This window comes from Orcinus orca, chromosome 9 (genome assembly GCF_937001465.1).
Source record: "Orcinus orca chromosome 9, mOrcOrc1.1, whole genome shotgun sequence".
Lineage (NCBI taxonomy): Eukaryota > Metazoa > Chordata > Mammalia > Artiodactyla > Delphinidae > Orcinus > Orcinus orca.
In genome coordinates, this window is record NC_064567.1 from 38,029,028 (window position 1) to 38,043,618 (window position 14,591).

The 14,591-nt window shown below is 36.7% G+C and overlaps 1 protein-coding gene across 1 annotated transcript in view; it reads left to right on the forward strand.

Annotated features, from left to right (window-relative positions):
• The window catches only part of IMMP2L (inner mitochondrial membrane peptidase subunit 2), a 910,414-nt gene that overhangs the window by 635,483 nt on the left and 260,340 nt on the right, over positions 1–14,591 (forward strand). The window contains exon 5 of the mRNA XM_004269889.3: positions 2,065–2,130. Within this exon, the coding sequence (XP_004269937.1) occupies positions 2,065–2,130 (66 nt within the window). The remainder of the gene's footprint in view (positions 1–2,064; positions 2,131–14,591) is intronic.

The following is a 14,591-nucleotide window of genomic DNA, read 5'->3' on the forward strand; positions in this document are numbered from 1 at the left end:
TCACAAGTAGACTCAAATGGTTTAGATGATTTTGTTTTCTCTGCAAGATATAATGTGAAATATAAATCTTATTGAAACTGCATATTTCCTTTGGCAAAGTATTACATTTTGAATGTATTTAATCTTTTTAGTATTTGTCCATTTACCTTCCTTTTTAAAGGTAATTCAATTCAAAATGTGACTTGAATTGAAAATATTTTTATCTATCTCTGATTTTTAAATACATCTTAAGTGATCATTTATGTGATATGTGAGCTGTTTCTTGAAACACATGTTAAATCAAAAGACTAAAAATGTTATTGGCAGGAAATTGAACATACTAAGATTGAGTTATCCATTGCTGTGTAACCTCTAGCAGCTTAAAACAACAAACATTATCTCACACATTTTTCTAAGGATCAGGAAACCAGAAGCAGCTTCAGTGGGTGGTATGGCTCAGGGTCTCTCATGAGGTTGCCATGAAGCTATTGGCCACAGCTGCACTTCATGAAGACTTGACTGGGATTGAAGGATCTACTGGTTTTTGTTTGTTTGTTTGCTTGTTTTTAATTGAAATGTAGTTGATGTACAATATTGTGTTAGTTTCAGGTGTACTACCTAGTGATTGGACATTTACATACATTAGGAAATGATCACCACGATAAGTCTAGTAACCATTTGTACCCATACAAAGGTATGAAAATATTATTGGCCATGTTCCTTTTGCTGTATATTACATCCCAGTGGCTTATTTATCTTATAACTGGAAGTTTGTACCTCTTAATCCCTTTTGCCTATTTCACCCAACCTCCCACTCCCCTCCCTCCTGGCGACCACCCATTTGTTCTCTGTATCTATGAGTGTGTTGAAGGATCTACTTCTAAGTTCATTCACATGAAAGTTGGCCAACCTTAGTTCCTCACTAAATGAGTTTCTCAGTAGGACTGCTGAGAAACAGACATGGCTTCTCCTAGAGTGAGGAATCCCAGAGATAGAGTAAGTGGGGGGAGGAGGGAAGAGAAGGGGAGGGGAGTATTTATTTGAGTAAATAGTATTACCTTAAGTAAACATTTACCATAAGCTACTAATCATAGATTAAAATAAATGATGTCTGCATTAAGTATATCAGAACCTATCAATTTCTTTTAGTCTTGTCTTAGCATTCTGAATTACATAATCTTTAAATGGCTAAACCTAGTTGTGCTTTAAAAGAATTTCCTCCCCTTGTCCCTCCTCATCAAGCTCTACCATACCCTAAAACCCGAACCCCAGATTCTCCCTGCATCTGCCTCTCTCTCCAGGACTGTCCAGTGTTATGCCCCAAAGAGAGTAGGGTCTTGGAGGAAGGAAAACACAGAGTTTAGGGGGACCTCAAACACTGTGTCCTCTGTGCTTCTGTAGAAAGATGCGAGTACAAGTGACAAGACTCCAGCAAGGCTGGCCCCTGCCCCTCTCCAACTGATCCTTTGGCACAAGGGTCAGAAGCAGCTTTAAGTAGGAAATGTGGCAAGGGACCAAGGGGTTAAGAACAGCCCCAAACTTCAAGTCCTTGAGGAAGTGACATCCTCTCCTCTGGGTGGGCCTGGTCTAAGTGCTTTGTTAGAAATAAACCAACATGGAAAAAAAAAAAAAAAATTTCCTAATTGTTTTTTTTTTTCAAAAAAATTCCTCTCTTCATTGTTTTCTTTGTTTAAATCAAACTCCTCTGTTTATTTTAAATAAAATGAAGAAACTTAAGTATGTTATCATTTTAAAGAAATGCCTAATTATTTTATGTATGAATCCTCTTTCCTACAGGTACTTAGATTTAATAATGAAAATCTTTATACTTCTGGGGTTTTATTAATTTTTTTTTTTTTTTAGTTTTTGAAAAGTTTCAGTGTGATCCTTTTCCCTCAGAGGTTTAAAATAAGAGTTCTTTCACTCTTAGCTCTATCTCACTTGGGACCTAAGTAGGACTGATGTCATGTCATGGTTGCAAAGGATCCTGTAATGACTTTAATATAGCATATTTTCTTGTAAAATTTCTTCTCATTTTCTTAAAACAACAGACACAACTGATTATGTAACCTTATCTTTTTCTAGGTCTCCTAAAAACCCAGAACAGAAGATCATTAAGAGAGTGATTGCTCTTGAAGGAGATATTGTAAAGTAAGAACTTAAACTGGGTTTTTTTGTTGTTTTTTTTTGTTTTTATTGAGTTTAGGTTGTAAATATCTAGATTTTTGTTGAGTTTTAAATCACATCACATGGAAAGTACATTTCAATCCAAAGAGGTGTCTTTGAAGTCTTCAAACCTTTGGAGACTTTCCAAATGAACTGGTACATCTTTAGTGAGTATCATCAACCATTTCAGGATATAACACGTAAATAAACTGACTGATGGTATTGTTATCCTTTACTGGGAAGCACAAGAGAAATAAATATTAATTAAGCTGAAATTAACCACATTTTAAAAAAGACCATTAAATAACTGTTTTTCAGGTATTGAAATCAGTATGATTGTTTTAGGTTATGATGTCAAGGTTCATTTTAGAAAAAATTCAATAACATTTTGTTGTTTTAGAAGCAAACACAGGAACTAAGGGGGAGCTTTTATTATAATAGAGATGGGGGAAGATGGAAAAGAATGTGAAACAGAAGCTTCTGAATCAGTGAAAAAAACAGTAGTTTTAAAAAATAACATTGTAACAATCAGGTGTTTTAACAATGTGTAGTAACATCTTATTTATTCTGCTTGCTGATAAGTCTAGAATAATGTTTGAGGTTCAACAAGTAAATATTGATGTAGCATGATATGTCTCATATTGATTGCTTACTTTAAGTTACAGCCAAGTCTGTACAATGTGGGATTCAATATACTTTGAAAACTATATTCAGAAAGTTTTTTGATCCCATTTTCCCAAAAAGCTTGTATTAATGACAATACAGTTTAAGTAATCTCATTAAAAATGAACCTCAATTAAAATGGTCTAGAGCAGAATCTAGACCAACAGTTCTCAAAGGATGGCCCAAAGACCACTAGGAATTTCCAAGACCCTTTGTGGGGTTCTGTGAGATCAAAACTACTTTCCTAGTAATACTAAGGTGTTATTTGCCTTTTCATTGCCATTTCTCATGAGTGTACAGTGGAGTTTTCCAGAGGCTGCATGATGTATGATATTGCAGCAGATTGAAGGCAGGAGCAGATAAGAGAATGTGGCTGTCTTCTATTAAGCCAGATACTAAAAAGATTGCCAAACATATAAAAAAAAAAAAAGCCACTCTTCTCACTACTTTTTCTCTTGTTTTGGAAAACAGCTATACTTTTCATTAAATATGTTCTTTGTGTTAACTTACAAGTTTATTATTGTTATTTTACATTGAATCACTAAAGATTTTTTTAATTGTTTTAATTTCTAATATGATAAATATTGACATCTAACATACACATAAAAGTTCTTTGAGACCTCAGTTATTTTTAAGAATGTAAGGGCGTCCTCAGACCAAACAGTTTGAGAACTTGCTGATGCAGTAATGAATGGCAAACATTTTCATGTGCAGATTAAGTAATCATTAATAGCCTGCATGGTATCAATGGAGCTATCGAGGTATGGTATGTTTAGTTTATATCCATGAGTATTTGTTTGGTCTTTTTTTCTTCTAAAATCTTTATTCAATTATAAAGCAGAAACTAACACACCATTGTAAAGCAATTATACTCCAATAAAGATGTTAAAAAATTCTTTATTGAGGTATAATTTATATACATATATACATATATATAATTCACCCATTTTAAATATACAGTTCAGTGAGCTTTAATATAAATGTATGCAGTTGTGCAACCCTCACTGCAGTCTAGTTTTTGAGCCTTCCTATTACCCTCAAACATTCCCTCACCCGATTTGCCCTTAACGCTGGTTCCCATCATTCCCCATTGCCAATGCCACACAACCATGGACCTGCTTTCTGTCTCTATAGGTTAGCCTTTTCTAGAAATTTTATTTACATGGTAATATACAATATGTAGCCCTTTGTACCTGGTTTCTTTCACTTAGCATAGTGTTTTTTGGTTCCTCCGTGTTGTGCACCTATAGTTTGTTCCTTTATATTATTGATTACATTCCATGATCTGGATGCACAACTCTTATGAATATATTAGAAACAATGAGCTCTACCTTTTAAATGGGTAAATCATATGTTATATGAGTTACACCTCAGTAAAGCTATTAAAAAACAAAACGAAAGATCAATAAAGTAGGCAAAAGTTTCATCTAAAGTAATCTAACAGGATTAGGAATGCCAAGAGATACATTTTATAGTATAATCCAAAGGTAACACAAATTTCATTCAGATGTATCATTATTGCTCACTAGCTGACTAGTCCACAACGTGAGATTGCAAAGCTTGTTCAGACATAAAAAAAAAAAAAGAAACCTCTGTGCAACCAGAAGTCCTACAACAGACCTCTCGGAAAAAAAGGATGGGTTCTTGCTTTCCTCAGTAAATGTAAATATTGGGTTCACAGAGGAGAAGCTGAGCTAGAAAGAGGGCTAATGGTACAGGATTGAAGGGTGAGAAAAGGGGATACGGGAATGCAGTAGGTTTATACCTTTTTTCCCCACTGCTGCAACCCACGTGTGCAAAGTCTAGGTTCTTTGTTCCATCCTGCAAACTGACACTTGGACGTGCATCCCTTTCTGGCCCCTTCACTATGCCTCTATCATGCAGCAATGAATAATATAAAGAGTGGAAGTGGCAGGGCTCAAGACTTTGCTACTGTGTGGCCTCTGAAGACTAGTAAATAATTGATTAGAAGAAAGTTACTTTTGTATTTGGTGTTTTAAAAGAAAATTTTAAATTTCATTTCTCTGAATCTTCGGTACCTAAATATCCTAACCTTCCTGGACTTTCAATTAATAATTGAATATATTCCTGTAATTTTCTAACAGCATCGAAAAACATTAAGGGACATTTAGGGAATAAAATACTGTTTACTCATGTGCTTACTTCTTTTCTCTGTGACCCATTTTTTAAAATATAAGAACATATTAAAATTTTTTTAATATGCTGTCTGTCTACCACTGGAAGTCATTAGTCGACTGGTGTCCTGACTTGTAGTAGGCAAGGTGCTTTGGTCTGTGATAGGACTTTCCAGTCCCACCTTTGTCTTGGTTAATACTGGTTTACCTAGCAGGCAAGCTAAGCACTAATGTAGGTCTGTAGAAAAATTTTTTTTTGAAAAAAATTGTTATTTTATTAAATGACCAAAGAAAACAAATTGGACTTATCAGGACTTGGTTATACTTACTGTGGGTTTTATATTATTTTTATTTTGAATTACACACAATTAGAGGCTATAAAGGGAACCATCACCTTTTCAGAGGTTAAGCCCTTAAAAGGCTTAATCCAGTCCTCAATTTAATGTTCTGTTAGTTAAACTCCTTCAGATTACAATAATAGAGAGTAAAATATAGTTTAAAGAGGACTCATTTTACCTGGGGAAGGAAGGGTGACAGAGCCCAGGAGCAGCCTAGCCTCACTGAAGAACAGGAATGGCAGTGCAGCACTTCCGGTTTCTGTACCCTTGTGCCCTGTCTGCTGTCACATTGCTTCTGCCTGTCTTGTCTGTGTTTCAGTTGGCTTTTGCCCCATTGTCAACTGCTGACTTCCTTGGGTGTGCCCCATGTTTAAACTACCTGAGAGAAATCTGAGCGTGCCCCTTAGAGGTGTAGATCTAGAATCTGTCCACCTGACAGGCCACTGTCAACCAATTGATCAGTTGCCTTTGGGACAGGTGCCCTTCCCTGGTCCAGTCAGCTGTGTCTAGGCCTGCCATTTACCTGGTACAAACCCTGTAATTATAAGGAACCTCTTGGAAAGGGCTAGTAGGTATGGCAGGTACCCTGAGGCCTCCCAGATTCTGGCAGTGAGATTAGCAGTCCTTTACTCAGCACTACCCTTCAAAACCTCACTTTCTTTTTTTAAAATTTATTTATTTTGTTTTTTTGGCTGTGTTGGGTCTTCATGGCTGCTCGCTGGCTTTCTCTAGTTGCGGCGAGCGGGGACTGCTCTTCATTGCAGTGTGCGGGCTTCTCACTGTGGTGGCTTCTCTCGTTGAGGAGCACGGGCTCTAGGGCACGCAGGCTTTAGTAACCGTGGCACGCGGGCTCAGTAGTTGTGGCTCGTGGGCTCTAGAGCGCAGACTCAGTAGTTGTGGCACATGGGCTTAGTTGCTCCACGGCATGTGGGATCTTCCCGGACCGGGGATCAAACCTGTGTCCCCTACATTGGCAGGTGGATTCTTAACCACTGCACCACCAGGGGAGCCCAACACCTCACTTTCAATTAGACTGTAATCTGCTCTCCTTAGTAGTTGCTTAGACCTTACTCTCTAGGGAAGATATTTTGTTTGTTTAAATTATAGAAGTAACACAAGCTTGAAAAATGCAGAGTGCTTTAATGAACATCCTTGCACACATACCTTCATACACTTGTGTGTTTATTCTTACAGAATAGATATCTAGAAGTGGAAATATTCAGTCGACATATGTTTTGGTGTTGCTGTTGTTGTTGTTGTTTTTAGTTCTAATATATATACAGCCAAATTTCCCTCCCAAGAGGTTTGTGTATGTTTATACTCTTACCAACACTGCATGAAATACCCTTTCAGAGGAAATTGATTTAAATATCATGTGCAGTGGGAAAGCTGTGGGCTTCAGATTCAGAAACCAAAATATGGCAACACAAAATTTGGAAATAGTTCTAGATGATCAGGTTATATTTAATGTAATCAGTTCACTGATGGTGTAGGCCTTAGAACTATTCATTTAGAACACTAGTCCAGACACCAGAGAGATGTAGTTGAACAAAAGAGACAAAGTCTCTGCCTTCATGGAGCTTACATTTTAGTGGTTGGAAGCTAATAATAAACAGACGAACATGTAACACATAACGCAATGTCATGAGCTAGAAGTGCTGTAAAGAAAAATAAAGTAGGAAAGGACGTGTAGGGTGATGGTAGGGTCTGAGATTGCTATTTTAGGTAGGATATTTACTGTAAACCTCTCTAATGAGAAGATATTTGAGCAGACTTCTAAATTAAGGGAGGAGAGGGGAAAGAGAGCCATACTAGAATCTGGGGAAGGACAGTTCAGCCCAAAGGAATAACAAATGCAATTCTGAGATGGATACACGTTGGTTGGGTGAGTTTAAGGAATTGCAAGACACCAGCCAGCATGTTGCACCTTTGGGAAGGAAGACAATGGAGGTAGAAGATTAGGTCTGAGAGGTTTGCAGAACCTTGTGGGTCATAGGAAGGATGGCAGGTGTTTATTCTAGTGAGATGGCAGGCCAGTGGAGAGTTTTGAGCCCTGGAGCAGTATGATCTGATTGGTGTTTTGTTTGTTTGTTTGTTTTTGCTTTACAATGCTGTGTTAATTTCTGCTTTATAAGAAAGTGAATCAGCTATACATATACATATATCCCCATATCTCTTCCCTCTTGCGTCTCCCTCCCTCCCACCCTCCCTATCCCACCCCTCTAGGTGGTCACAAAGCACTGAGCTGATCTCCCTGTGCTATGCGGCTACTTCCCACTAGCTATCTATTTTACATTTGGTAGTGTATATATGTCCATGCCACTCTCTCACTTTGTCCCAGCTTACCCTTCCCCTCCCCGTGTCCTCAAGTCCATTCTCTAGTAGGTCTGCGTTGGTGTTTTTAGAGACTCACTCTGCCTGCTGTGAGAATAGGTTAAAGCGAGGCAATCTGACCCAATTAACTGGTCAAAGTATTTTTCTTTTGAGAAAGATCACATCTAGCTTCTCCTAACAGTAGTTAAGTGTCCTTGTTTATGACATGAATGATGACTACTTTGATTTGTTATTTTCGGAGCGACTCATAAAAGTAGTCACATTATTTGTAATCACCGTCATTATGATTATATTGGCAAGGTGAAAAGTAGAGTTGAAATATTTGCTCAAAGAATTCAGATGACTGTTTCTAATATAGTAAAAGAGGAGACTTTCAGGGGTCTGAATGTTCTCTCTTGATGTCAACATTGATTAAAATCACAAGGCAATTGCTTGATTCTCTGGACAGCTTAGCTAGGAATATTAGTTATTGTCATAAAGTTAACCCAAACGGGGATGCTTATCTATAACATGAACAGTCAAAAGCTAATGAAAGTAATATTTAGACCCATTAGTTCCACCAAAATGTTTTTCATAGTTATTTGCTTTTTCTCATTAATTTGTTATGACTCACAGAGAAGCCCTGTTTTAGAAAAGCATAAAATGAATACAAAGCACTAAACTGCAGCAAGTCAGTATGAATCAACCACAGTCGAGATTTCGAAGGCATCAGCATTTTTTATTGGGACACTTGTATTTTTGTTTCACAGATTTTGTCAGCCCAGTCAGAAATGAAATCTAGCATCATTTCTCCTCGTACCTGATGAAGTATACTTTACAGACATCTGGAATCTGGGCTTCCATGTAGTTAGAAACCTCAATGAAGTAAATGAATAGTCTTTTTAGTCTCCAGTGAAGAGGGAACCCATATAATTCATCACCTAAGCTAGGACACTTTCGAGAGTGAAAGGGGATGATATTAATTATTACATTGGAATAATCAGCATAAACTGAACTGCCCAAACTGCGCCAAATGGTCACCCTAGCAGTAAATGTAATCTACTTTCTAATTCACTTCACATAATTTGATTTTGTTTTGTTTGTGGCCATCCTTGTTCAGGAGAATTCCAAGAAGTGTTCATAGAAAGCAATCACTTTGTGGCCTTCGAGAGGAATTAAGTCTGGTGGGATCAATGGTGTTGTGCTCACAGCACAGTGATTTTTCTGCTGTGAAGTACAGTGCAAGACTTTCTCTCACAAGTATTGATATTGCAAAGTAGTCTGAGGTACAGAATCATGAGACTTCTCTCACTGCAAAATATTTAAATAATAATTCCTCTTCAAGTCCAGAGACTATTTTGCGAAATGTCAAAACATCCTGATTTACTAAAAATAACTTTCTGCTATTAGCAAAAAAAAAAATCCATTGAATCACTAGAAATTAAACATTTTAAAGCTTGTTGATCTTAAATGTGCTATTGAAGATAGGGAAATCAATATTAACCTACCACAGATGGTTGGAACGTATTATGTTCCAGCATATGATGAAGCTTTATAGGAAGAAAAAGAGAACTAAATTGAGTTTTCCCCAGTAAAACTAAATATGATGCCTGTTTAATAACTTCTTTTTATGGTTGGTGCAGAAGCTCTGAATAATAGAAGTCTAATGTGTCTATATGGCTCTCTTTGAAGACCATGCATTGGTTTATGGCATTTTTGGTAGATCAGTAATTAGGAATGTATCTGTCCTAAAAGGAAGGATAGAATGTAAAAGAAACTTGGAAAGAAGCTTGTGTCCAGGACCCTGATAAAGATTGGTGAAGGTAATGTTTTAGAGCATGGAAAATAATGGTTTTATTTTATAATTCTCAGATGGGAGCCAGGTAGATGGTTGCTTCTGAGGACGGAAGGATATTTACACACTGGGTCCTAGCTGTTGGTAACTTGAACAGCAAGTTTTCAGAATGCTCTAAGGCCCTTTAGCCTGGTTTAATTTGAGCCCTGAATTTTTCCAAAGCAAAATAGCATGGCACATCCTTGCTTAGTACTTAGGATCTAACCAGTGCTGTTAGCTAACAGGTAAGGGCTTGAATTGTGAAAGTAAGTGTCCCAGAGTCTGTCCAAGGGTTTATTTACCACTAAATAAGAGACATTTGTGAAAAATCATCAGCTTCCCTCTGATGTGAACCTGAAAAATTATTAATATATTCTGGACATTTTTACCTTCTTCTTGCTAAAGAATTTTAATTCTTCTTTAATCAAGAATTAAGGACTGGTAGGTAAACCATAGCTTTTTGGAAATATTTCTTTCTTTTATGTAGTTGTAAATGATTATTTATCACACTACTGCTATATCCATGAATAAAAATGGAATTGCTAATAAAAGCTCTATGCCCTAGCAGTAGGTATTTCTTTCTAACTATCAAAGTGATAGTTACCTTAAGTTTACATATAGAAGTGTTGATCTTGGTTTTCTAAAGCTGAGACCGTTTCTGTAATCAATTTAGCAATATAGGGAGATTTCCAGAGGGACTACCTCTGGAAACATAGTAGGTATACCTCCACCTAGGAGGATGCAGTACTTGCTGGAAGTTACTAGAATATTTAGATTGAATTGCTTTTTCCAATAATGATAACATCTATTATGTGGTATTCTCCCCACCCCCATCGGTGGTTCTCTGGTTTCATTTTCTACCTTAGTCGTCTTTTCTCTTGAAGAGGAGTCTTCTTTAGATATGAAACTCTTCCACATTTATTCGTTCATGCATAGTCATTCATTTATTCATTCACTATGATGTAGAAGTTACGAGCACAAACTATGAATTCAGACTTCCTTGATTCGTTTCCCAGTTTTGCTTCTTATTGTGTTACTTTGCCAAATTACTTAATTCTCTAAACTTAATTTTTCTCATCTGTCTGTGAAATAGAAATTATAATAGTACATACTCCATAGAGTTTTCTTGAGAATTACATGCAATAGTGAATATAATTTGGTTAGCACAGCGCTTGGCACATAAGTATGTGTTCAGTAAATATTAGATATTATTATTAGTAGGCATTATGATTTAATCATTTATTGAGTGCCTAGAGTATTTACTATATGCTAGACACTGTGCAGAATTCAGAGATTACAAAAAGCCATAGATAGTCCTTGCCTTCTAAAGCTTACAGTTTGGTATGAAAACAACAAAAATAGCAAAAAACAAACAAACAAAAAAATACAATGTAATGAAAGAACTGCCCCCATGGAGATGTGCCAAAGGTCCCTGGAACATTGGAGGAGGAGCATCTGGTCGACCTGAGGAGTTGGGCTGTGTTGGAGACAACTTTCAGGTTGATGTTTGAGATGAAGAGGACATCTCCAGCCTCTTCCTTAATTGTGAAAGTAATACAGGGTTAGTACAGAAAATTCAGACAATACTGGAGCGTATGAAGAAAAAAGGAAAGGTCCCTTTTTCTCTTAGCCCTAATTGAATTCCCAGAGGTACATCTGGTGTATATCCTTCTAATCTGTGTCTCATAGTAGGATATTGAAAGGATTTGTCAAATATTTATCTTTCAGCAGTTTTTTCCTTGAATACTCCATAAAGAAAAATATATACTTGAGATATATCTGTAAGTATTTATGTTTCCCAATGTGTATGTTATGTTATACTAGTATACTCATATGTCTATACTAGGTATTTATTTGTAAACATGACAATTCCAGAATTGCTTATTTAGTAAGTCCTAAATAATAAATAATAGTCCTAGGAGTAACGTACACAAAGATACCATAGGCGTATTATTGGGTAGCAATGATTTATGATTTAGACAAAACCATTTATAGAAAATTAAAGGGGAGAACATGAAAATAAATATTAACTGATATCCTCATTATTTAATGTTCTTCAAACTAAACTTGCCATATCTAAAAGGAAATATTAGCACTGTCATGGCCTCTCTAGGTAGTTCATGGAGTGAAATAACTGGGGTGCTTCAGATAGGAAACCCATTGGCTTAGCTTAATTAGGGAAAATCTTTGCAACAGAAAGCTTAGCAGGATGCTGTGATCTGGCTCCATCCTCGTCCACATTTCCTTGTTTCTCTTTAAAAGATAGTAGTCAGTTTCTAACTTTATGCTTTTCACTAACCTCCTTTTCTCTCTTCTTGGGCTGGCTTTGGGACTTTGCTCCTCAGTTCTGCCGTTAGTCTCATCCCCCTCCCCCAGTACAGATAGATTATGTGAAGTGCTCTTTTGGAATCTGATTTCTTCCTGGCAGGAAGTACATCACATCTGAAGCTGGCTGCTGCATTAGTGTATTAGCCTTCTTTGCTGCTGGCTTAATTACATTTCTTAGTATTATTACTTTCTGAAGTTGTGGACTCCAAGTTAAAATATAGGCAAATACTAACTTTTGTACACTTCTTTGAACTAAATATTGATTTTTTTCCTCTGCTCACAGTAATGTAAGTCTGTCAAATATTTTGAAAAGACATATAAGTATAATTATCTCAGTAGGAAACTAAAAAGATTGTCTTTAAGTACCTTTTTAACTAAGCTTAAGAAGCATGCCAGGAAGATTCAAGAATATTTCAGGCTGAATAATTACTTAATAATTAAGGAACAGATAGTTCTTCTATTTTTGTGCAATTTCAGCTAACCTTGTTTAAACTTAACATTGACTGTGGTTTCTCTTTAAAATGTTTGAAGGAAGATTTTCATGTAGGGAGCAGATGTGTCTGAGGTATTGATTTAATTAGTTGTGGGTGCTCTAAAATTTTTGTTAATTTTTTTCTTATAAAAGTATCTTTTTTTAAAGACGCCTAAGAACAATAAGGGGTAGCATGACAAAGTAGAAGAGTGTTACACTTGGGCTAAGATAATAGGAGATTCAATCTCAGCTCTGTTTTCTTACAAGCTAGGTGACCTTGGGAAAGTTACTGACCTCTCTGAGTTTTGATTTTTTTTTTAAATCTCTCTATTTTCAGGGTTATTTTGAAGACCAAAGGAGGTAAATTAATATATGTACTAACCCTTTGTGAATTTCAACACACTATCAAAATGTAATGAAATTTAATTTAATTTTCTACATGAAATAATGGATATAATTTGGTTAGCACAGAGCTAACCCAGAGCTTAGCAGAATGTCTTGCCCATTTTAGATTATCATATTTTTGTCATTGTTGAAATAATTTGATTGTACTGCTAGGTTAAGACATAGCTCCATATTTAGTGAATCCAGGAGGTGGAAGAAAGAACACTTTTAAAACTTTCCATGCAAGTACTCAAAGGCTGCCTATGTTATATCTTTGGGATCTTGACCTGTGTCCTCCTGCACATTGTTACCTGTTGGCAAGATATTTCACAGTTGTGATATTTGTTTCTTATTATACCTACAGCAGGGATCAGTATACTTTCTCTGTAAAAGGCCCATAAGAAATCATTTTGGCTTTGCAGGCCATACTGTCTCTGTCAAAAATACTCTACACTGATACTGTAGCAAGAAAGTGACTCTCAATGATACATAAAATGAATGGTGTGATAAAAATCTCTTTACAAAAGCAGATGTTGGACTAGATTTGGCCCATAGGTCATAGTTTGCCAATCCTTGGTCTGCGTTATCTACTTTTATTCCCTTAACTTGGAAATCAATAGAAAATACAAAACTTATTTCTAGTCCTGGCCAATAGTTTAAATAGAAGAGAAGAATTAGCCTAAAAGCCATGGGTTCTTTGATTATATGTTGGTTGAGGCAGAGGGCAGTGGGAGGGAAAATACTGAGTTGCTACTTTGAGATCTTTGCGGAATTGCTAGAAGCCTCACGGGTGGACCTCTACAATGAAGATATTTGTCTTGGGCTTCCCTGGTGGCGCAGTGGTTGAGAGTCCGCCTGCCGATGCAGGGGACACGGGTTCGTGCCCCGGTCCGGGAAGATCTCACGTGCTGCGGAGCGGCTAGGCCCGTGAGCCATGGCCACTGATCCTGAGCGTCTGGAGCCTGTGCGCCGCAACGGGAGAGGCCCACGTACCGCAAAAAAAAAAAAAATTATCTTGAGCTGGATGGAGAAGAGCTATTATACTATAGGAACCTTGCAAAACATCTTCACTGGAGAGCAGTCCCAATGCTCATAAAAGAGTAGAATAAATTTCATTGCCCAGATAGTTTCTCTTAATACAAAAGGAACAGCCCTGCAGCTGGAAAAACTCTGTATCAGAATATTACCCTCATGCTATTTATATCTCATCTTATAAGCCCAACATAGAACTCCAGTTATCTTTTGGCTTTTATTTTGGCTCAGTCTGCCTATGCTGGACCAAACTGAGAGTCCAGAGAAGAAGGAGCTAGTAACCTAGGGGATCTATTTGCTTTAAGTAATTTAGTTCCTCAGTTCATTTCATTGTGTTATGGAAAACATTCAAATGTTATCTAACTCATTATGATAGATACCCATGTGTTTAATAGCATCATAATCACAAGCAGTAATTATTCCCATACTTAAAATGTTGATTTTGACACTAAAGTCTATGCGGTTTTATAAAATTGGAAAATATTTGTTTATCAGAAATATTAATTGTAAATTATTCATTAAAAAGGGAGTGTCTTGGACTTCCCTGGCGGTCCAGTGGTTAAGACTCCAAGCTTCCACTGCAGGGGGCATGGGCTCGACCCCTGGTCAGGGAACTAAGATCCCACATGCCCAGTGGTGTGGACAAAAAAAATAAAAACTAAAAGGGGTGTCTTCCTAGTTTTTTTACTACAGAGTGATCCTGTGTGAGAATCTGAATGGTTCATGCTAGCAGAACTAATAAGATTTTGAAATTGATCATCCTTGTTGCGATTCAAATGAGAATCGGAGTGAAAATAATTAAAAATTTCTTAATTATTAGGAGCCTGACAGTTGTTGATATTTTCTTTCAGAAGGGGAAATTGTGTGATGAAACTTGTATGTTTGGTTTATGATGAATAGCAAGTCATTAAATTCAGGCTTCTGCAACTGGTCACCTGGGAACCCAG